This window comes from Sinocyclocheilus grahami, unplaced genomic scaffold (assembly GCF_001515645.1).
Source record: "Sinocyclocheilus grahami isolate Dianchi unplaced genomic scaffold, SAMN03320097.WGS_v1.1 scaffold473.1, whole genome shotgun sequence".
NCBI classification, from domain to species: domain Eukaryota; kingdom Metazoa; phylum Chordata; class Actinopteri; order Cypriniformes; family Cyprinidae; genus Sinocyclocheilus; species Sinocyclocheilus grahami.
In genome coordinates, this window is record NW_015505652.1 from 83,938 (window position 1) to 107,825 (window position 23,888).

General features: G+C 38.8%; 1 protein-coding gene across 2 annotated transcripts in view; it reads right to left on the bottom strand.

Moving 5' to 3' along the window:
- galnt14 (UDP-N-acetyl-alpha-D-galactosamine:polypeptide N-acetylgalactosaminyltransferase 14 (GalNAc-T14)) overlaps positions 1-23,888 on the bottom strand; it is a 74,270-nt gene that overhangs the window by 19,737 nt on the left and 30,645 nt on the right. For both annotated transcript variants that reach the window (XM_016235647.1, XM_016235646.1), the window contains exons 3-8: positions 10,763-10,861; positions 5,730-5,797; positions 5,517-5,582; positions 3,121-3,242; positions 2,292-2,379; positions 1,940-2,024 (exon numbers count right to left, since the gene is read on the bottom strand). In XM_016235647.1, the coding sequence (XP_016091133.1) occupies positions 1,940-2,024; positions 2,292-2,379; positions 3,121-3,242; positions 5,517-5,582; positions 5,730-5,797; positions 10,763-10,861 (528 nt within the window). The remainder of the gene's footprint in view (positions 1-1,939; positions 2,025-2,291; positions 2,380-3,120; positions 3,243-5,516; positions 5,583-5,729; positions 5,798-10,762; positions 10,862-23,888) is intronic.

Below are 23,888 nucleotides of genomic sequence, written 5' to 3' on the forward strand. Positions count from 1 at the left end.
AACAAGGGCTGCCTCCGTAACTTTCGTGAAGACACGGGGCGACAGGGACAGCCCGAAGGGCAGGACCTTGTACTGGTATGCCCGCCCCTTGAACGCAAACCGCAGGAATGGCCTGTGGGGCGGAAGGATTGACACATCCTTCCGCGTCCTTCAGGTCGATCGCTGAGAAACCAATCTCGGGGATGGATACACCTGAAGATGCATTTCTTTGTGAGCATCTTGAACGGGAGCCTGTGAAGGGCCCGGTTTAAGGTGCGCAGGTCCAAGATAGGTCTCAACCCACTGCCTTTCTTGGGCACAGTGAAATAAGGGCTGTAAAACCCGACCTCATATCGGCTGGAGGAACCGGCTCTATCGCGTCCTTCGCCAGTAGGACTTGCTGGTAACGGAGTCTGGTCCACAACTCCGAGATGGTCATACCCCCGCAATGGGAGCATGAGTCATCCACGAAAGCCACCTCAGCTTGCTTCGTGCCCAGACACCAGAGGCAGCGATCGTGACCATCACCCGGCGCCAGGTAACGACCGCACCCAGAAACACACGGATGGTACGACATCTTTAAAAAGATGTCTTTTTAAAATGTCTTTAAAAAGACATTCCACCTGTGAAGCTCTTTTAGATGGAAATTGCTCTTTTAGTGTGCTGAAGCGCACAGAGGAGATGGCCGTCTGCAACACACACAGGGGTAGTGCAGCCTGTTGTGTGCAACCCACTCGACACGGGAAAACCACCGCCGCTGAAGCGCCGTCCACCAGCATGAGAGCCCACGAAGAGCGTGCTTGACTGTAGCTTTACTCTTAGCAGAAGGTCAGGAGCAGAATGATAGACCCGCTTAGCTCCGAAGCGAAAAGCTGAATATGCGCTGCATCTGCTGCCTACTTATACTTACGCTGTGATCAGCAGCAGCCGGATGCAATAATCGCATGCCAATGTGCATTGGCTCGTTTAGTTTACACTCGAAGTGGATTGGTCTCTCTAAGCGAGATCCCAATTTCGTCGGTCATCCGACGTGACGTCGAGAGTGACCGACTGAAAGGGAACCATGGTTACATATGTAACTTTTCGCCAGGGTGTTACTATGCAGTTTCTAAGGTGCTCTGAGTAGTTTCAGCATGTTGCTTTGTGGTTGCTAGGGTGTGACTTCTTTCTACTGGCTTAAGTTACAAAATAGAGATCACCTCCAAGTTTCTATGACATTCTGAAACCTAGATATGGGTACTGCTATGATTTTGTGTATCATTGTAATTTAGAATAGAGTTTTAATAAATTAATAATAATATAGAATTTTAATATAATAATTATAAATAACATAAAATTTAAATACATTTAAGTCATCTTGCGGACCCCTTGGAAGCTTTCTGAGGCCCTCTACACTGTAAAAAAAAAAATGATTTTTTGAAGTTGTAAATAAAACAAAGTTTATTGGATTATGTTTTACAAGAAAATACTATTTCAGTCTTTCTACTTTAAAATGTTATGGTTAATTGATTGCCATTTCTTGGTAGTTCAATGTGAGGTTTATTAAGAATTTCTGAGTGAAAATGGTTCCTTCACCAAATGTTTTTTCAGTGTAGTTGAAAACCATTGTGCTAGTTTAATACTATGGTTAGCAGTTTGTTCAAGTTCCCAAGTCTAAATACAAACAATAGTTATAGTGATGTTAACACACTTTTAATAAAATGAATCATCATTTCAAACTTAAAAATTATGTTTCACTTCATTTGACAGAAGTTAAATGTGAATGCCATTTCATGTTGTTTCTAAACCTCGTTTTAAACCTTTTTTTCCAGAAAGTAAACTGGACTTGTAAACAAATCATTTCAAAATTCTCTGTAGATTTTAAACATGGTGCTCAAAGCCCAATAGGTGCTGGACCAAACCTCTGTCCTCATTTAGCAGAATAGTTCTAATAAAAGCCCTTCTGCTTCTCTTCACCTACTTGATAGGCTCTGTAGGGTCAGCTCTCTTGGCTCGCTTTTCAGCTGATAGTTGCTCCCATTTAAAATGTAAACTCCAGTCAAAGCCTGCAGCAGAGATAAAGAGAAGGAGAGAGGGAGATCAATGAAGATTTTTTTGCTCTAATTTCTTGTAACTTAAATTTTTTAAAGTCATAACTATACACCGCAGTGGCAGTGATAATTAAAGTGTACTGCCGGTGATAGGCCGAGGCTTTCATCACAGCTAATTGTTAGATTTGTTTCTGTGTGACACTGCTGATTGGGGACTGTGACCGGCGCCTCTTGATGTCGGTGGTGGGACAGCGAATGAAGGATTATAATTGCAGCTTTTACCTCCTCGCAAGTCAGAGGAAGCAGCGACATAGGCAAAGGTGTCCATATTAATGATGTCAATCACAGGGCTGGCGACACAGGTCGGGTCCTGAAAAATGAAAATATTACAAAAGAACACAAGAGATTTAATAAGGAATGTGAATGGCTCGACTCTCTGTCTGTTCAGCTTGATTTCACAACAAAGGAGGTGGAAAATCAGCGAGCGTTGGGATTATCTGTGTTACTAAGAGCGAGTGAATGTGCACACACTCTCGTCCAACATCATTACACCAGACGCTCTGACCTCATTGGTCAATTCTCTCATGCCTCACAATACTGTCCTGCTGAAAGAAAAGAATACTTGAGATGTGTCAGCACTACTGGATTTTCAAACTACTTCAAATTGCTTATGAAATGCACTTTGAAAAAATTTGATTTTGTGAATTTTGTTATGGGTAAAAAAAAAATTTTTTTTGAGTTAATGTCTGTAATGATTGTGAATAAAGTCACCATTTTTTGTGGTGAAAAACATTTTGTTATTTTTTTTTTGTGATATGTGCTGCTAGCAGTTTTCTATGCACAAAATCTTTCAAAAGTTTTTTAATAGATTTTTTTTAGTTGAAATATGCTGCTAAAATACGTCAAATAACAGTTCTGCTAGCAGACAGTACAAAGCATCAGGATATTCATGCATGTGCTTGGCAAGTGGTGCTGCATTCAGTGCCGCCTCCGTTCTGCCTGCTGACTCTCTTCTATTGAAAATAAACTGAAAAAGAAGACAGTTGCACAGAATCCAGGTAGAAATGCTCAATAGACTATTGACACAATATGAATAAATATAAAATTGTACCTCTTTGACTCTCTGCAGCAGTGGAGGCAGCCAATCTTTGTTGACCTCACAGTGACTGTCCAGAAAGGTCAGGATCCCGGCTCCTGCAGCTTCCGCCCCTCGAACCCTGGACCGGATCAGTCCTGCGACACACACGCGCACACACATAGATCAGGGACACTGGAGATTTCACTGTCCGTCCGAGCTGCACATTACATCTGTTGAGAAGCCTGTTAAACTGACAAATACTCTCCTCTCAACAATCTCATTCACAGAAAAAGATACGAGAAGAGCCATTTAAATCTGATTAGTTGAAGGGACAATTAAAGCCTTATGGTTATTATCGAATCAGAGCAAGAAGCTTTTCCATGAAGGCAAGGCTGTTAAATCGGTAGAGCCTGACTGAGGATGCATAATAATTGTAAACGAGCAAGACTCGTGCAAAGTTTCACGCTGCACGGCAACTTCAGCCAATTAAAAATCCCATTTCATCCTCAATAAGGCTGTATTTTCCAGATGGGTGAGCGCACCCTCTACAGAGTTGTTGAGAGCAGGCTGTGTTTGTGTGTGCATGCATATTGGGCCAGTGTGGCCCCTCTGTGTATGCGCTGGGCAGATGGAGAAGGAAAGAGAGAGCGAGAAAGACAGACAATGAAAGAGAGAGCGAGAGAGTGAGTGAATGACAGAGATTACATTCACCTACAGCTAATAGAGTTAACATAGCAGAACCGCACACCCTGTTTGTAGCTCCGGGACGACAATAGGGTTTAAATGCCTTAAACCTTTTAACAATTTTCTCTTGTACAGAGTTGGCTGCACAGGGGTTTTATGCATTAATCAATGCTGTCTAAGCGACAATGTGTGACAGTGTGTAATGGAACCTCAGAGCACTGGAATAAACAGGGAGGGGGCAGCGACTGGATGATCATTACTAATAGGAACTTTGAATTTTTCTTGACAATGATGACTGACTATTACATTATTATTCTTATTAATGTTATCATTATTATTGCTGCTTGCTCATACTTTGGTTTAGAGAACAAACCCTAAGCCCTGATATTAAACTTTTGTGCATAACTAGCTAGGGACGTGACTGATTAGCTTATTTGCAGCTTATTTAGAAGAGCTGTGCTATTACTTTTCTAAGTGATTGGACTTGGCCTGGCAGATGATGAAATTAGAAACTAAATCCAACAGACTTAAAATGAGGGAAGGATTCAAGCCTTATCTAGGGAGCAGTATATCATAGAGACTTTCACAGTGGACTTTTGACCATGTAGCAAACCCTCAGAACCAGCATTATCTAAAACTATTAAAAATTGTTTATGGTAATTAAAATAAAGCTGGAATAAAATAAAATACTATTATTAGAAGAAAAAACTTAAAAATACCAGAAAACAAAACTTGAAAATGTTGCCTTGGCAACTAACTGAAATAGGTTTATAAATAAGCTATTAAAGCTACATAGAATTACTAAAGCTTGAACTAAAATAAAACCTGAAAATATAAAAATAATCAAAAAGCTCAAAATACTCAAAATATTAATGGGTTTTGAATGAGAAAGCCTTACTCATATTACCTTCAGAATGTATGAAAATTTAGTTATTAACGTCTGAATGCATTTCGGCCCAGTGACATTATAAGCATAGTGCTAATAAACTAAATGAGAAATTTAAATCCAAATTGGACATGGAAATTTATGTAAAGCTTCACCTGCTTCATTTACCAAAAAGGTAACCAGCCATAAAGATAACTTAACCTTTTAACATCCATAATGTTGTTAAACCATGTTAATGGGATTTCATTAAATATTAAGTGGCCATTTTAACCAAAGTCAATCTCTAAGGGCTTGGACAGCCATTCCAAACAAAGGCCAGCATAAAATCTGCCACAGGCTGTACAGCAGTGGCAAAATCAATATTTGCTATAACGGTTTAAGACCAATGTTTTCAGTTAGATGCACACCAAAATGCTCTGCTTACAAATGGATTTTTAAATGTTTATTTTTTATCACGAGTGTAATGTGTATGCGAGCTGTTTGCAAACTAATCCATGCCCTGTCATGTTCAATATATCTGTTCATCCGAATGGAAAGATACGGATGACAGTATGAGTGTGTGGTGGCAAAACTGTATCTGCTCTGTTTTCCACCTGTGCAACTGGTACATGTAAGGAAGTGTGAAACACTGGCCAGAGTTTCAGTCAATGTTCAGTAATCTTCCTCACAGTCTGTTCACCGTCACCCTCCCAGTAACGCACCACCTGCTGTTAAAACACTCACCAGCACACGGGCGAAAAGCAAACAGCTGCTTTTAGAGTCTGGATGGTATTACAAACAGGCATGTTGCCAGCCCAAAACGAAATATTTAATTCATAGGGAGAGGGAGAGAGTGACAGAGACGTCATCACTGGCCTACCTTCTCTGTGTTTATTACGAAGACACTTTACTTTGGGCAACTTGGTGAGAAGAAGGCAGTCATTTGCTGAAAGTAAAAAATGATTCAAATGCATTTATTTATTTAAAATATTTATCAAATGCATTAATTAAGAGTGCATTCATGACATTAGAATATGAATTTTTACTTTTTCTAACATATAAATTCAAAAATGCTATAACGCACAGTACTTACGATCTTCGCTGAAATCGTCTACCAGTATGATTTCATAAATCAGATGCACAGGAGTCCGATTCAACACACTGAAGAGAACAGAATTAAAACTGTTAGAACTGCTGTACAGCAAAATAAAGCCCGTAATGGATGTTTTTATAGGCTATAAAATGATAAAATTGATCTTTTTTTAGGTCTATATCAAATTGTTTTCTGTAACTGAAATAAAGCTGAAATAAAATTACGCAATTAAACATTACGTTTTAAACTTAAACACAAAAACCTTAAATGAAAATGAGAAATGTTACTTTGGCAAGTAACAAAAATAAATTAGTTTAAGTACTAGCTACAATTTACAAAAAAGTGAAATAAGTATAAATTAAAGCTAAATACACATAACATTTTCAACTAAAATGAATGTAAAAATCCAAATAAACACTGTAATTGTATATAGATAATACTAAAATACCACAGGCCTACATACATATTCATACACATTTTTATTTAAAATACAGAAACTGTAATCATAATGGCTAGTTTATTCACATATAGAAAGTTGTCATTCGGAAAATTCTCAAATAATTATTTGCAAGGAAAAATAATTGATCAGATACTTAAATTTAATTTCAGAACAGGCACCATAATTTGGTGCTGAGTTCTTTATGGGTCACTATTCACATTCAATTTAACATCATTACATGATATCTATTTCTGGAGAGATAAGTCTTACTAGCTACCAAAATTTTATTATTAATAACTAATTTGTTATACTTTTCAGCTAACTATCCTCAATCTATTAAAGAATATAATGCATAATATTGTAAAACAGTACCACAAAAAAGATGTGCAGATTAGGGATGCACCGATATGAAAATTTTGGCCGATACCGATAACCGATTATTCTTTATTTTTGAAAGCCGATAACCGATATGTTGGCCGATAAATCTATATCCAAATTGTTATATACTTTTTGAGAGCCTGATTACAAAAAAGGTCTCATCATTAAAAGCCACATCCCAAACACTTCAACATAAGCAGCCTAGTTTGAACGGTGTACGTTTAAAAAATATTTTTACTCTCCCATTATTAAGATATCGGCCAAATTTTCTTATCCGGCCGATACCGATAACAGAAAAAATGAGCATTTATCGGCCGATACCGATATAGTGGCCGATATATCGTGCATCCCTAGTGCAGATACCACAAAAAATTTGCTTACAAAATGCCCAGAGATAAAAAGGCAGTTATGTTGTTAGTCAGGTATGGAGGGAGACACTGGGGCTGCATTGCTGTGGAGTTGAAGAGCACAGACCTCCTCTAAACCTCTTTTCTTTGTCTTTACACTAGGTGACTGATTGCATTGCACTCACGCTCACAGGTATGTTTCCACATGTCTGAGTCAGTGAGACACATTCATCACAGTTCTCCCCTGTACACCACATGCGCACAGATACAAACGCTCGCTCACATATACACAAGTAAACACAAGCACAATTCAAATTCACTTTGCATCTCTATAGAGCTGTAGTATCCTCATATTTCCTCAATCACCTCACAAAAAACCTTTCTTCCCACAAGCAGAAATAGAAAATATAGTGCCTATAGAAAGTATAGTACAAGTCCAATATAAGCTCCTGCATCATCACAAAATTGTATTTGCAACGTTTCAATCAATCAACCTTCCTCAGGCTTACCTTGCTTCTCTCAAACAAGGAATTTTTTAACAATCGAAACATTTTACATATACTACTTGGAAATAAATACTTTTCACTGAGACATTTTTGCTTTCAAGTGACAGTTACTTTGCACGCTGATTTATTTTGATTGAAGTATTAATTTGGAATACTGTCCCTCTTATCATTTTACACCTGCTCAAAGACTAATTACAAATCAAAGCACTTTTAACACCAATTTCTGCTGCTGTTCCCCATCAATGCTGTACTGTCTGCGAAAGTGAATGTCAGTCTATTGATTTTTGGTTGTGGCTTTGTAGGAGCACGGTAGCGCATTGGCTTTGATGCCCATCTAAAGCATTGAAGCCTATCCGAACCATAAAACCGGGACAGAAAACGGAAAATGTGGCTCTGAATTGTGCTTTATTTGGTAACAGTTACTGAAAAAAGTTACTATGTCAAAGCAGTTACATCACATTTACATGTATGCATTTTGCAGACATTTTTATCCAAAGCTACAAAAGCAATTTATACAATGCAAAGTGTATTAGACAACAATTACGAGATTCTTTTAAGCTAAAAGAGTTTATTGATATAAAAATATACTGTAACTTTCAAAACTCAAAACTTCCTTCTGATTCCCAAAAAGGCCATTTAATCCAAAAGTTGTAAAAATGGCTTTTTCTGAACTAACAATTTAAATGGACAAGTGGAAGGAAAAAAAGATATGATATGACCCCAGTAATTTATTGCCATCTTGAAAGATATAAAGTGTCTCCTCCTTAATTGATTTTATAAAATGGTGACAGCAGCTATATAATAAATTAAACATTCTGAATAAATAATTCTTCAACAACAATTTATCTAGTAAGTTAGCGTAAACTCTCTGCTGCCTTCGGATGCAAATAATGCAACATAGCAGCTTGCCATCCATCACATTGACACAAGAATGTTAAAAGTTTCTTCAAGGCCCTTCTGGCAAATCAATTCACGTCCTTTCTCATCCATTTCTTGAACTGCTTTTTTTTTAGTCTACAGTAGGAATTGCTCATCTTCAGACAGGAGGAAATAGTGCCTTTGTTGCAAGGACATCGCCAAGGTCTTTTCTGACCTCTCTATACCTGAGGGGTAAAGAAAAGCAAACAGCCTCTCTGCATGCCTCCTCTCACATCTCTCTCGCTCGCTCTCCTTTGCCTGATAAGTAGCCGCAAGGAGAGACTGACGAAACCAGGAAATGCTCCAGAAAGTTCTCTTCCACCTCTCAGGACTCCCCTGTAGTAATAACCTCTGTCAGCAGCAACACCCATCAAAAACTGCCTGGGGCCTACACTTCAAACCCACTCTGTGTAAATGCTTAGTCTATGAGAGCATTCATGTGAAGAGATGTTTGTGTGCGTTCATGTGCATGAGAGATAGAGAATCCCCACATAGGGAAAAGGTCATAGAAAGATAAGGTTTAATACTGCTTTGCCATCAAGGTGTCTGAGCATATCTAGTCAGTCAACAGGATATTTTGACGTCATTATCCGAGCTGATGTTAAATGGCTGGTAACTTTAACAAAGGTTCAGGGTTAAAGCAGGGCAGAAGTCATTTCTGCTGTGTACGGGAGCTACCGTGACTAATGTGTGATGAGAGTAGTTTAGATTCCACACACTCCAGGGCAAAACACCTCACACCACATCCCTTTACTGCAGCCTCAGGAGCCAAACTGCACCTGGACACTGTTAACGCTTCAAAAAGTTTACATACCAAAATTAAGTTATATTTTAATTTTCATATTATAGTTAGAATACAGAAAATGCATCAATATTGCACTGACACTTCAGGTGCTTAAATCAATATATTTTTTATTCATATGTACATTTTTATCCTTTTCGCAGCTCAACTTGCTGACTGTAACAGCAAGTCATCTAAAAAAGAGTGAACTCAGACAGAATTGTGACATAGACATTGTGATGTGTATTGTATCATTGGGTATTTGGCAACACCCAGCCCTAATATTTCTAGAACCATTAAGAAAATGAAGCCTATCCACGTGAACAGAGATGATTTCACATTGTGACATTATTTTCATGAAAATTCATAACAAACTCAGTTTCTCATTACTGAAATAAGTTTTTTTTATTTCTTTCAACACAAATTTAAGACAAACCTAAAAATATAAATTAAAAGTCAAATAACATTTTGTAATGTAGATTTATCATTATTATTTTTATTATTATTATTATGCATTATGGTAATTAGAAGATGGGGATAGCAATGTTTCAATGCAATAAAATAAATCAAGTGGTATATACAGTGGGTACGGAAAGTATTCAGACCCCCTTAAATTTTTCACTCTTTGTTATATTGCAGCCATTTGCTAAAATCATTTAAGTTAATTTTTTTTCCTCATTAATGTACACACAGCACCCCATATTGGTGTGTGGCTTTCCTAATCACGTCCAATCAGTATAATCAAACACAGATGGACTCAAATGAAGGTGTAGAACCATCTCAAGGATGATCAGAAGAAATGGACAGCACCTGAGTTAAATATATGAGTGTCACAGTAAAGGGTCTGAATACTTAGGACCATGTGATATTTCAGTTTTTCTTTTTTAATAAATCTGCAAAAATGTCAACAATTCTGTGTTTTTCTGTCAATATGGGGTGCTGTGTGTACATTAATGAGGAAAAAAATTAACTTAAATGATTTTAGCAAATGGCTGCAATATAACAAAGAGTGAAAAATTTAAGGGGGTCTGAATACTTTCCGTACCCACTGTATATATGAAATAACTGCTTAGGAACTGATTATTAATGTACTCTTAGTCTCTTGTGGCTTTTTCTAAGCTATATTGACATGTGCCTTGCCCTAGGGCTACAGCAAGACTTACTCAGTGCTCTATCAACCTACAGTAGGTCAAAGGTCAAGACTGAAAGTGAAGTGGGTTTTTTAACATTGAAAGGGTAAAAACATCTGCACCAACACAGTCAGAAAAAAAATAATGCAAATAATTGTACCTCTGGGTAGCTTGCTACTGGGTTATTAATTTGTACCTTATCTACCCTAAAAGGCTCATATTAGTACTTTAGAATAATAATATGTACCTTTAAGGTACTACTATGAACCTTTTATGGATAAATAATGTACAAAGTCATTCCTTAGAGAATACTACCTTAGTGACAAACCGTCATATCCCTAAAGGTGCAATTTTTGCACATTTTGTCTGAAAGTGAATAAGGCAATAATAAGGAATAAGGAAATAATAGTACCCAGTTTTATGTAGCTCAATGGGGGCTAAAAGCTACATGTTTTCTTTGTGACACAAAAGGAAAGGGAAAAAATATGCATAGTGGCAGCATATGAGAATGGAACTGATGGATTTAAGTCTTACCTCCGAACTGTGCGCAGCAGGGTAGATCGTGCCTCATTGTGAAACGTGATCACTATGGTAGTGGATGACAGGTAGGGGTCATAGTGCAGGGTTGTACACCTGGGAGAGACAGGAGCGAGTCAAAATAATGAGACTCTGTGGTACTAATTAAGCATCAAGTTTAATGTGTGGCAAAACCTTTGCTGAATTTACACCTACTTAATAATTAAACGTGTTGGAGGTCAAGTAATCTCTTAGCATATGGTGAACAACAGCAACTGCTGAAATGTGTAAAGCGAGTGTTTTTGAGGTGCTTTAATATCCAGTGAGCACTTAAGGATAAACAACATAAAACATGGGCCATGGTTAAGAGAGATGTTGCCTGTGTTAATAGGCCAACAGCACCCCGTTGTGTGGAAGAAGAGGGAACATGTGGTTAGAATGGAAAGGACAGCAGGCAGAACCCAGAGGAGCGAAAGCATCAATAATGGAGGATCTGATTAAAAATAAATAGAATTTTCGCTTCAACCCAACAGCAGAAGGAGTGGGCCAGTAAAAAGCACTTTGTTTTGAGGATGAACATTCTGACTTGCGGTAAACACCAACCATTACCCTGCAGTGCTCCACCTCAACTTTTTGGTTGTAAAGAGTGTCAGTGGACAAGAAAAAAATAAAGATCAAAATGACCAATTCAGTATTATGTGATAAAGTATACATAGCCTTCCCGGCTTAAAACATAAAACTACTGTAACGACTACTGGAAAATGGAAAAAACAGGTTACCCACTGAGCCATTTGGCCTTGGTGTATGAGAATAGCACACAGAGAGTAAAAACAGACCGAGGATAGCCTTTGTAGGGAGCTTGTGTCCTCGATTCAGACAGGATGGGGTGCTCCCAATTTATACACACATTTGTTCTTCAACAATCTTTTTAATTTTCACAAAAATGGAGAGAAATACATCTGACCTTCAGGATGGGGTGCAAGATGATCTCTAGAAACAGGCCTATTTTAGAAATTGTTGTTAAAATTGTCATTTCAGTTTATACACTTGTTTTTAATGAAAGACATTGTTATGCTTTGGCCACTCATTGTAATGAATCATTGTAAGAGAGAGCGATGTAATGTTATCTAAACATTTAAATATGTCCTATTTGTAAATTAATATTTAAAATTCATTGTTTTTATACTGTAGTTTTATAATTTAACATTTGTGTTTTAATTAAAGTGAATGAATGAATGAATTACATCACTCAAAATTGCTTCATATGACAAGTAGTTTCCATCAGTTTTTTTATTTAAAAAAAGGTTTTGATTAATCTTGGAGCTACTGTTTTGGTTCATGACTGAGGGCTCTTTATAGAAGACTTCTTGGGAATAAGAAAAAGTTAACATTTCCAGAATCAATGGTACTTAAAAAAAGTGGACAGTCATTGTTGTGCTCTATTGTATGGCTTTTGTAAACATTAAGCATAATAAAGCATTACCTTTACACACGCCTCATGTAAACCCACTATTCAAACCTTCTTAAATTAGTTATATTAGAAGCAGCATACTTGCATCATGATCACCTAAGTGAATGTATATTTAATTTTGGGCTCAATATGGCTTGCTTAATTAATGGCTCTGTTCCAACCTGGTGAGCTGCCTTGCTGTCTGCTGCCTACACAGGCAGTCTTACAAATAGTGTTTCTCACGCAAACCACATAGAGGATACTGGACGCAAAACTTCTTTCAAAAAAGTTTACCGTTAATATGTAACTATAGTTAAACAAGTAAATAGTTTATAGTTAACTATTTACTTTTTAAGTTTTTTTAACTATAAACTTTTTACGGTAAACAAATTAGAGTTTGATTGTGAGCTTATAAGCTCACAATCAAACTCTAATTAGCTTAACATACAAAACATATACAAATATTGGGGCAAAATGGTCAATTAGTTATCCAAGTTATGCTGCCTAGCTTTTGGAAGACTTCCTGGCTCTCCTCATACCTATGTGATAGACAGTTTTACATCTCTGCTCGGGATTTTAGGTCCCCTACTGTCCCCCTGAAACAAGGCGTGCCCCAGGGTTCCGTTCTTGGGCATTTGCTGTTTATTATTTATATTTTACAATTGGGTCAGATACTACATGGCTTTAGCTATAATTTTTATGCTGATGACATTCAAATTTACATGTAATGCAGGCCTTCCCTATCCACCCAAATTGATAAAATTTCTGTTTGCGTGCAGGATATAAAAACATGGCTTAAGTCTAATTTTCTGAAACTTAATATGAATAAAATTGAGATCAACATTATTGGTACCCCATCACTTACAAACAAAGTTCCCGCTGACTTTACTTGCAATATCACTGGCACTCTAATTGCTCCATCTAGTATCGTCAGAAATCTCAATGTTATGTTTGACTCCTCTTTCATTTCAGTCTCATATTAACTCTCACTAAATCAGCTTTCTTTCATTTACGACGAATTGTCCAGCTCCGTCCTTTCATTAGTGCCAACGATGCAGAAACTCTCATCCATGCTTTTGTTTCATCTCGTCTCGTCTACTGTAATGCCCTTTTCATTGGTTTACCAGCTACCTCCATTGCTAAATTACAGTACATTCAAAATTCAGCCGCAAAATTCAGACGGCCCTCTGTATCGCCTCTCTTCCATGGGGGGCAGATCATTTTGTGTTGTTGCCCCTAAATTATGGAACTCTCTTCCCAGATCTCTCTGTCTTGCCAATAACCTGTCTGAATTTAAATCGCTGCTCAAAACTCATTTGTTTTCACAATGTTACCTTTCTTAAGTTGACTTGTTTATTCTGTTTTATGTTGTCTTATTCATATATTACTCTCTGGATGTCTGATGTTCTCTTTACTTTACTTTCTGTATTATTGTTTGATTGTTTGATGTTATCCTCACATTTCTGATGTTTATTGTAAAGTGTCCTTGAGCTCTGGAAAGGCGCTATATAAATAAAACTTATTATTATTATTATTCGCATCACGGACCTTGTGAATGATGTTTTGTAAAGCTGCCTACGTAGGCAGTTCACATGGTTTTGAAACAGAGCCAATTTGTCTGGAAAGCCTGCTATTGAAAAAGTGTAAACTGACTGAAATTGACTGTTTACTGCATTAGCAGAGTGTACAGTAATTTAGGCCTTTTCCATATTTTTTTCACTCTAATACGATAATTTAAATATTGAGTCAAACTGTGAAATAACGTGATATAGATTTCACCAATCATTAGACAAGCCAGAGCCTTTAAAATGGTATAATCAGAGAATCAGCGCTCGGTTGGAGGAATACATATGCTGTAACGTGCAGATGTATTTATGTTTTATGACAAAACTTTTGGGGGTTAAACAGTCATGACAAATTGGAATCAAGTACATATATATTCCTGCTTTGCTTATTCATGAATACAGTTAGATCAGCCTTAAACACACTTTATGAGCTAAGGGCTGTGTTCACAGCTTTATATGCTGTTTGAAGCCTCTACTGGAGGCAGCCTGGGAGCGGGATCCATCGCTCAATGCAGCTATAGCCCAAGGTCTTTTGAGATAGGGGGATGCTTTAAACAGCAAAACACAGAACATCATTAGAGTTTCTGTCGGAAAACAACATCTGGGAGAGGGAAAGCATATTGCTGTGTACTTGATATTTCGCCAAAATGATGGACGCGTCCCTGAGAAAATTGGGAACTGGGAATGTGGTCTTAGTGTTTCTCATTATGATGTATCCAACTCAGTTTCCTTGAGATTGGTACTGCTGGACAAAAATCACAACATATAGCCTCACCAATAGAAATACTGCATATGACAAATAGGAAAAGGCAGTAAAAGCTAATTAAATATCTGCTCTACTGAGTAATTGCTTTGCATATGTTTTATTGTTTATTATACACAGAACAATGATAGGACCCGATGAGGAAGTTTATCTCAAAAATATGCATTCATGTCTCAGATTCTCTGTGGAGATGCAAACGTCCTTCAGGTGCTTCTTTTGTTATACACACAATAGGATGTCTAAGAGCTCTAGGGAACCGAGTGACACTGTTTCAACCTTGGCAACCCGGAAAGGCCCAGGAGACAGCATGTCTTTCGTTAAGCTTGAGCTACAATGAAAATTAAACATGCTTACATGCAGTAGATGGCCCAAACTATCCAAAGACCTCCAAAAAGAAGCAGTTTTGTCCATTTTATTGATAAGGCACTGGAGACCTAACAGGAAACGAGAGGGAAAACTGGAGAGATCATAGTTTCTCGAGTTGATAATGAGCATGAGATCTTTGGTTTTAAAGGGCCTGTGCTTGATTTGGAAGGATGCTGGTGTGAGTGCACTGTCTAATTGGCTACTGCTGATGATCTGAGTCACTTCCTCTCAGGAATGCCACATGCATATGCCCATCATCACTCAGCAGTGGGAGTAGATACAGGGTGGTTGACTCTAATTAGAAGAAAGAATGATGCTTCTCTAATATGAAGTCTAAAATGCAAGTCATAAAGGCGTCAATGAAATACTGTCAATCATGCTGCTGCAAGGAATAAATTAAACAGCAACTCTTTCAAACATATTGCTAATTATAACAAAACAAAATCATTTCAGTGACAGCAAAAGGTATTCTAGAAAAATCAGTGCACAATAATTTTAATTTTAGAAATCCAAACATTTAGTGAAAAAACTATATTTTGTGTGGAACAAATAAAAGTGTTGCACTAAATATGGTAAAATGTTACACATTGCTATTTGTATTATTATAAAATCAATAATACATTCATGAATGTATTTATATATACGTTTATACTATCAAATTTAAATACATTTCTTTTAAATGTATAGCATATTTTTTAATAAGGCAACAACATATGATAGATACGATAGGACAAAACAAATACAGTGCAGCACAAACTGTTTTTATACAGTCAACCCTCAACGGACACCTTGGCAATTGAATCGCCATTGGCTAGTATATTTTTTTGTTTACTCGCCAGACTGAAACACTATACTAGACTATATATATGCACATATATATATATATATTTATATATATATATATATATATATATATATATACATATATAAAGTTATGCCATTTTACAAACATATAATGTTTGTAAAATGGTACAGCTTTTTAAATATCTGAAAGTACACTCTTAATATCAGTCAGTCAAGCAGTCAAGCATTATAATATGATAATCAAGTATTATTTAATAATAGAAGTTTAGTAATTAGAATTAAAACTTGGTAACCATGAACTTAGGACTGGTGCTGGTGCTTTTTTTGGTCATTCAGTGTTCCTGTAAAAAACAAACAATAATACTGATAAGATATTTTTATTATTATACAAATTCTACTAATAAGAACAATATAAAAACGCACTAAGGATTAATGAGCTACTGGATTCATGAATATTAATCAGGTTGTGTGCGTTTGCTCGAACTGATTCGCTGAAATCAAAACACGATAATAGGCAAGCGCCAGCCAATGAGATTGTTGTTTGCGCATTAGTTCCGCCTACTACAGGAAAACCCGGCAGTTCTTAAAAGCTGAAGAATTCCAAAGGAACTCTGTTATTTTTACAGGAAAATACAACAAAGTATATCATTTACATGTAGCACATCAATTCTGCATGTTATGTAAGACTCTCGCTCTTAGCGCGTATGAGAGAAAGCGTCAGCGAGTCGTGCGCCTTCACACTAGCACTTACGTTACGCCAAATACACAAACACAGGTGCGCTGCGCATCCATTGAGATGAACTGAAAAATATCAGATCGCTTGACGGAGAGTGAAACTCTGAAGCGCTCAGTCAGAGTGTTCTGTGAGTGAAAATATATCTGTGCTTAAACCTGGATGATTGTAACCACTCTAAGTTCATCTGCCTTGGGAAAGCTAGCGTATCTCCGACATAGTGATAACACTCGTTGCCTTCTCTAGTGCAGCTCAACCAGGTCTCATCCCATTCGTCGATATTTGTGATATCACAAATCCCGGAAAATATTCCGTTGTAGTCCAAACAAGTCATTCGTTGAAGTTTTTGAAAAGTGATTTCTGTTAAATAAATATCTCCTTTTGAATTGGACTTTGAGCTTAGTAACTGCAGATCTTTTTTTATGCTCAAACAGCAACATTACAGACTAACTAAAGTTGAAAAAGTGAAAAAGCATAATAGGACCCCTTTAATAGATTACACTATTAGGTTACTTTGCCCATCGCCCATTATAGATCAACTAACATAATCTATAAAGGTGCAAAATGCATTTACTTACACATATTTGAGAGAATAGCGATATTTCATGATATAGTTAACACGTTTGGGAATATTTCCAATAAAAAGGAAAAAATAAATAAACATAAGCCTATATCAGTTATACATATACTGTATATGGCTGCTGTGTGTCACATGACAAGCATGACGAGCAACCCCTCCCCCCCACCTTCACTCATGTCCCCTCAAAAAAAAAATGAGTGCATGACACCCCTGCTTGCAATGTTAAAAAAAGTCTGTGGGTTCTAGCATAATGGCTTCATATCATTGCAGAGATCTATTGATTGTTGTTGCTGACACTGTATTGATTTACAAATTCATAGTTTCACCATTGCCATGTAGGCTATTTGAATGTCATTATACAACAGCCGTAACTCACTGAATTACAGTAACATTTCACTCGTAAATGGCTGTAAAAGAGTCCAGTCCCCAACTACATTAATCAAGAAATGAAGGTAGATTTACAACAATAAATGTCTGCCAAATGTGGATATCTAACAACGAATAAAATGACCTCAGACCAAATATAAGTTTAAATGGGTCATATCATTCATTTTTTATTATTAAATTTTTGCCCTGGGATGCACTTACAGTGTTAGAATGCAACTGGATTTGCTTTGTTAGCATTAAACATAAATTATATTGTGACAGTTTTACAAAATGTAAATATTTTCATCTCACTCAATGACTCACTCATAAAGACAGTCACTTGTTTTGTTCCTGAACAAACAAGTGTTTTGAACAAATCAACAGAATTAATTATTTAATGACTCGCTCATAAAAAGCAGAAAGAGTCACTGAAAAACCACAAAGTTCCAGTGCTGTTGGAATGTTATAGCAGCTATATGACCAATCATTTGAGGATTCAATGACCAGCACTAACTGTTAGGGATGTAACAATTAACCGCGAGCCGGTTGAAAATCGATTCAAATGTGACGATTCAAATCGGCTGAGATGCTAAACAAATCACGATTCAATTAGGGGTAGGAGTTTATATGAATGTATGTCTGAGGGGAACTTACTGTCTTTAGAAAAGTTTAGATGGTATTTTTTTCTGTTCATCTTGCCTCTGTATAATGCATATTAAAGTTCATAAGTACAGCCTTGCTTTGTTTACAGCGGAAACCAAGGAAACGCTTTAAGTGCCACCTGCTGGCAGAGAGTGAATCTGCGTCTCATTCATCTCGTCTGCTGTGTGTTTCATGCAGATATTTTTTATGTATAGTTTCACAAAACTGAAGTCAAACCATTCTGTTTTTGATTCAAATTGAGAAATTATACAATGTAATTTAGATAAAAAATCCTCATGTTGCATGTATGCAGCATCTTTGTTTGGATAATGATTAAAATGCAGTGGTTGCCTCTAATTTTAAATGGAAATAGCACAGACAAAGCCTTATTTTGTTTATATGAAGATATTTATTTTATTTGTGTTATTTATTTGATTTGGGGCTTGTTTTAAAATGTTAATTTAGTTTTGTTATTTACATTTACATTATATTTAAATTTTGTTATTTAGCAGACGCTTTTATCCAAAGCGACTTACAAATGAGGACAATAAAAGCAATCAAAACCAACAAAAGAGCAATAATATACAAGTGCTGTATTAGTATATTATTATAGTGTTATATTTCAATTTCACAAAGAAACATGCAGATTTTTGTCCAAGCAATAATAAAAGGACACATTTATTTATAATTTGTCTTAAATCTCATTTTGTAAAATAAAAAATAAAAAATCGTGAATCGAAAATATCTTGTTTTCTGGAAGAAGGTGCCAAGTAGACTGTAAAAACGTAAGTGCACTTTACAGAATCTTCACTATTAGTGAAATTCATCAAGTCAAACTATAGTGTTTTAGTAATCTTAAAAAGTACAGACCATCTTTGCTATGGTTATATTACACCCCCTCCTTGGTGTTTCATCACAGTGACTCGGAAGCCTCTTTTTGAATGGAATAAATGGCAGCTTTAATGAATAACATTTGCAAAGCTCTTGGCACCTGAGCTTATCAGTTATTAGCCCTTGAGGAATGGAAGTCCTTCTGAATTGAGGTTCATGCTAATTTCCTCTGGTGGTGGCTCTTTTCTCTGCAGCAAAATGAGGTTCAGGCACTAGGCTAAGTGAAAGGACCAGGGTCTTGCCACAGATGGCTGTCAAAGTCTCATTCTGCATTTGATAGAATGCTCTGCCAGCTTAGTCTGAGATGTAGCATTTTTTGCCTTCTCCACATTGATAGGACTAAGCTTGCCTGAAGACACCTGAAGGAATTTGTAAACTGAGAGCAAATGTTCAGTGCTTAATATACTCTAATCTGATCATGCTGTATGAGAAAATGCAGCAAGATCCAAGAAGCTTGTTAAACGAGAACATAAATCTGGCAAGGTTATATTTATTGAACAAATATAGTCAGCACTAACAAATACCTTGCATCTATACTGACGTCCAAAGCCACAATGAAACAGTGGCTCCTGCTGGAACGGTAGAATTATCCTTTGTTTGTTCAATTTCAGCTTAAGTTAATTAAGAGGTAACACTGGCACTTTGATTGCATTTCCCTGGAAATTTCAATATTGCTACTGGTCAACAACAGCACGAACAATGAGTGTTGGTGTTCCTACTGTAATTACAAAGGCATTTGAGTCATGTAAGAGGAAGGAAGAAACGAGGGCTACATAGAAAATAGACAACACAGGGAAAGAGAGAGAGAAAGAGAGTATAGCATTAGAGCACTGGGTCTGCATAATGAACCGCCTCCTCACCTTTTATCGGAGATTCTCTCTACTGTCTCCAAGCCCCTGCATTAATTATTTTATAGAGAATAATGCTGTACCGCTACAGAGGCCCCAAAAGCTCTCTAGATGATTTCTCATAAACCTGACACATACCTGCATATTTTTTGGAGACTGTGCAACTGAGAATCACCCATGGTTAGGTGTTAGTTGACAAGGCACATTCATCAATAATTTTCTCTTTTGACAAAAGAGTGGGTCTGTGGACCCACGTTGTGAAATACATCTGCAATTCTCTGAAAAGTCTGCATATGATGTTTAGACCCCAATAAGGTTACTGCTGTTACAAGATGTAAGTTAACTGTAATATATAATAAGCCTAGTCTACTAATATGTATATTGCGTTTAGATTTTTATTGTATATTATTTTTTATCTAATAAAAGTGATTAAAACAAAAAAATGCCTGCATGTTTCATCTGGGCCTAACCTAATAAATACTATAAACTTTATATAAAAGTAAATGACTCAGACTCAGATTAAATTAACTCAGACTATGATGCTGAGAAAGTTATGACCAAAGTTCTGTTTATTCAGGGAATGCAAATAAAAGATTCATCAGTTGTGTATACATGAGATTTTGACCCTGTTTGTATTTGGATTTAACATCTGATCACATCACATGCACTGATCAATCACATATTTAGGGATAGTCAAAAACACTTCAGACTATAGCCCCCTTCACACATACAGACTTTACTGGAAAATTACTGGTAAATTGCCGTAAAGAGATCATGTGTGAACAGGCCCTTTTTAAAAATACGGTATGAGAAGTTGTAACATTACCAGTAAATTGCCGGAATTCTGCTGTGTGTGAATGCAGAATGAAAATTACCAGTATGAGCACGTACAAGTTCAGAACGCACTGACGTAAGACGTACTCCGTGCCCATCCAGAGACATTGAAATTCAAACTTCAACAGCTCTGGGCCAATCATAATATTCTGACGCAGATGACGCATTTACTCCGCGCTGTGTTTGAAGTCGTGTAATGCGATGTCTCTGGGTCAAAAGAAGCTGCATGAACATGAACGTTTGACACAAAAATGAAAACATACTCAGCCCCCCCTAAAATTTTGCGATTAGCTCCATAAACTGTACACAAATTCGTGATCGCCTCAGTCCCCTTTAAATTTCATCTGAAAACGGTGGCAGACATCGATCGGCTCCTCCCCATCTTTCAGCGCGTTCTTTTTCAACCCGCAGACCGCAGCAGTGCAGAGTGAGAAACAGAGGAAAAGGTGTGTGTTTATCGATAGATTGTTATAATATCTGCATCTGCGCAGTTCTTTGACATAAATACAGTTTAAAAAATATCATGGGGGAGCAATCGGTTCCACATCTACTGTAAAGTTTTCGCTGCGTTCACCCCTCATCACACCACAGCCGTTTCCTCCAGTGAAAATGAAGCACATATGAACGCATACTTTATAAAACAATCATGTTGCCATTTTCATTTAAAAATTTTACTTTCAATGTAATACATATTCCAGTGCATGTGGCAAAGAGGTTTGCATACTTGAGCTAAGGAAAGAGGGTTGTACTAGAAATGCAAGCAGTAACATTTTGTAGTAATCACATTTCATGACTCGATCAGTACTCACTATTTGGCCGATGTCACAAACCGATCGCAATTTGATGACGTGAACGCCTGACCACGTACATGATGCGTGGGGATGAAAATGATTTTAAGCCACAGTCATGTCATCGCCGGTGTGGAAATGCTATGACGTTTCAAGAAACAATAAAAAATTAGCTACTTGTTGTGTATGTTTTGCATGATGATGAATGGATGGTTTATTTTTAACAGCAGATTCAGTGATGTTAGAGCTGATCTGCACCTCACTGCACACGTCTGCGGCGCGTTACGGCTCCACAGGAACCGGAGCTGATCGTGGCCGCTTTAGTCAGTGCTTGTGTTTATACTGCAGTCGCGGCATGTTTCTGAAGCGGCTCTCCGTGCTGCTTGGCTAAAAATAGTCTTTTGTGAGTTGGCACAGCATGGAGGACGGAACAAAACCTCGTCGGAGCCGTATCGCTGATCGTGGGCTGCTTTTAAGAGAGCTGACTGCCCGCATTTCGAGCGTCTTCCGATGCATGTTCTCTGCTCCCGGAGGGCACTCTTTGAGGAGGGTGCCTTCACTAGCGTTCCTCGCGGTGCGGGTCCTGCTTCCGCCGAGGCGGAGCGGCGATTACGCTCGTGGGGTTCGCAGCTGGAACTAGCGGAGGGAATGGAGACGGGCGAGTCCCTATCTTCTTCCTCACCCGCCAGATCCAGCGCTCGCTCGCCGGGATAGGAAGCCCGCGCTGCGGTTACTTCCCCCCGGGGAGCGGGCTCCGCACCGGAGCCTGCCGGTTTTCCCCGACCTCCACATTGAGGTGTCAAAGTCGTGGGGAAGACCATTCTCGGCCCGCCTCTTTATTCCCGCCTCCAAATATCATGGCAATGTGGCGGGGATGAATGAGCATGGTTATAAGACAATGCCCCGGGTAGAACAGACACTTGCGGGCTATCTGTCTCCCGGTGCGGCATCGTCTTTGAAGGCTCCGGCATTGCCCTCCAAGCCGCTGCGCACAACATCAGCGCTGGTGGGCAAAGGGTACTCGGCAGTGGGTCAGGCTGGTGCATGTCTGCACACCATGGCGGTGTTACAGGCGTACCAAGCCAACCTGCTGAAAGAGCTAGATGAGGGTAAGCAGGTAAAATCCCGAGATATTACCGAGCTCAGGAGAACCGCTGATTTGTCTCTCCGTGCCACTAAAGAGACCGCCGTGCCATTGGCAGGTCTATGGCAGCTATGGTGGCAGCGGAGAGGCATTTATGGCTGACCTTGTCAGATATGAAAGAGAGAGACAAGGTCTCTAAACCGTTAATTCAGTTGTTGACAGGTACCAGGAGGCCCGTAAACAGGCGGCGGCGTTCCAGCGGTTTCTCCCTCGCCGCTCTCTAGCTCTAGGGGCTGCTGGGCGAGAGCAGCCCCCTCCGAGTACTGGCTCCTCATACCGGGACGCACAGAGACAGAGCGTGGCCTCACGTACTCCCCCATGTCGAGACAGTGGGGCGAGGCGATGCTCTAGGTCGGGGGCCTCGAAGTCTAAGCCGGATCTGTGGACCGTACTTAAGACTAAGAGGTCCTCGGCCAAAAAGTCCTGACACTACTGGCCCAAGACTAATGAGGGCAGTCCCCTCTGGGGTGCAGCGGGTTACACCGCATTACACTGTGTCCGTCTCGCCTCAGTGCCCTCAGGAGATCAGTCTGCTAACCCTGCCGGAGTTACAGGGCACAGCGGTCTCCCGCGAGCACCCCTCTCGGTCACCGCCCGGCAACGTAGCGGTGTTAAGAGGCTCGCCACCTCCGCGGATGTCTCTAGAGCAGCAGGTTCGGTTGTTCCCTGCCGGTTCGCCGTTACAGGGCACCGAGCTGGCTTCTCGCATTACACCAGAGATCAGTCTCGAGAGACTGATTCCCTTAGTAGACTTTTTGGCAGCGTGGAAACAGAATCCAGTTTGGTTCTCCTCCGCCTCGTTTCAATGGGATTACACCCACGCTGGTGGGCCCAGAGCAGGCTCTGGTTATGGAACAAGAAGTAGTCACTCTTTTGAGGAAGGAGGCCATTGAGATGGTCCCTCCTCATGTGAGGCAGTCCGGGTTCTACAGCCGGTACTTCATAGTTCCGAAGAGGGATGGAGGGTTGCGTCCTATTTTAGATCTACGTCATTTGAACCGCTCAGTCATGCAACTGAAGTTCAGGATGCTTACTCTCAAGCAAGTCGTGTCTCAGATCAGGTCCGAGGACTGGTTTGTCACGATCGATCTAAAGGACGCATACTTCTATGTATCCATCCTTCCCACTCACAGGAAGTTCCTGAGGTTTGTTTTCGGGGGCAAAGCGTACCAATATCGTGTTCTTCCTTTCGGCCTTGCACTCTCACCCCGCACTTTCACGAAGTGTGTGGATGCAGTCCTGGCTCCGTTGCGACTCCAGGGCATCCGCATACTAAACTATATCGCCGATTGGTTGATTCTAGCTCAGTCAGAGCAGATGGTGGTTCGACATCGAGATGTCGTTCTCGCCCACATGAGAGAGCTGGGGTT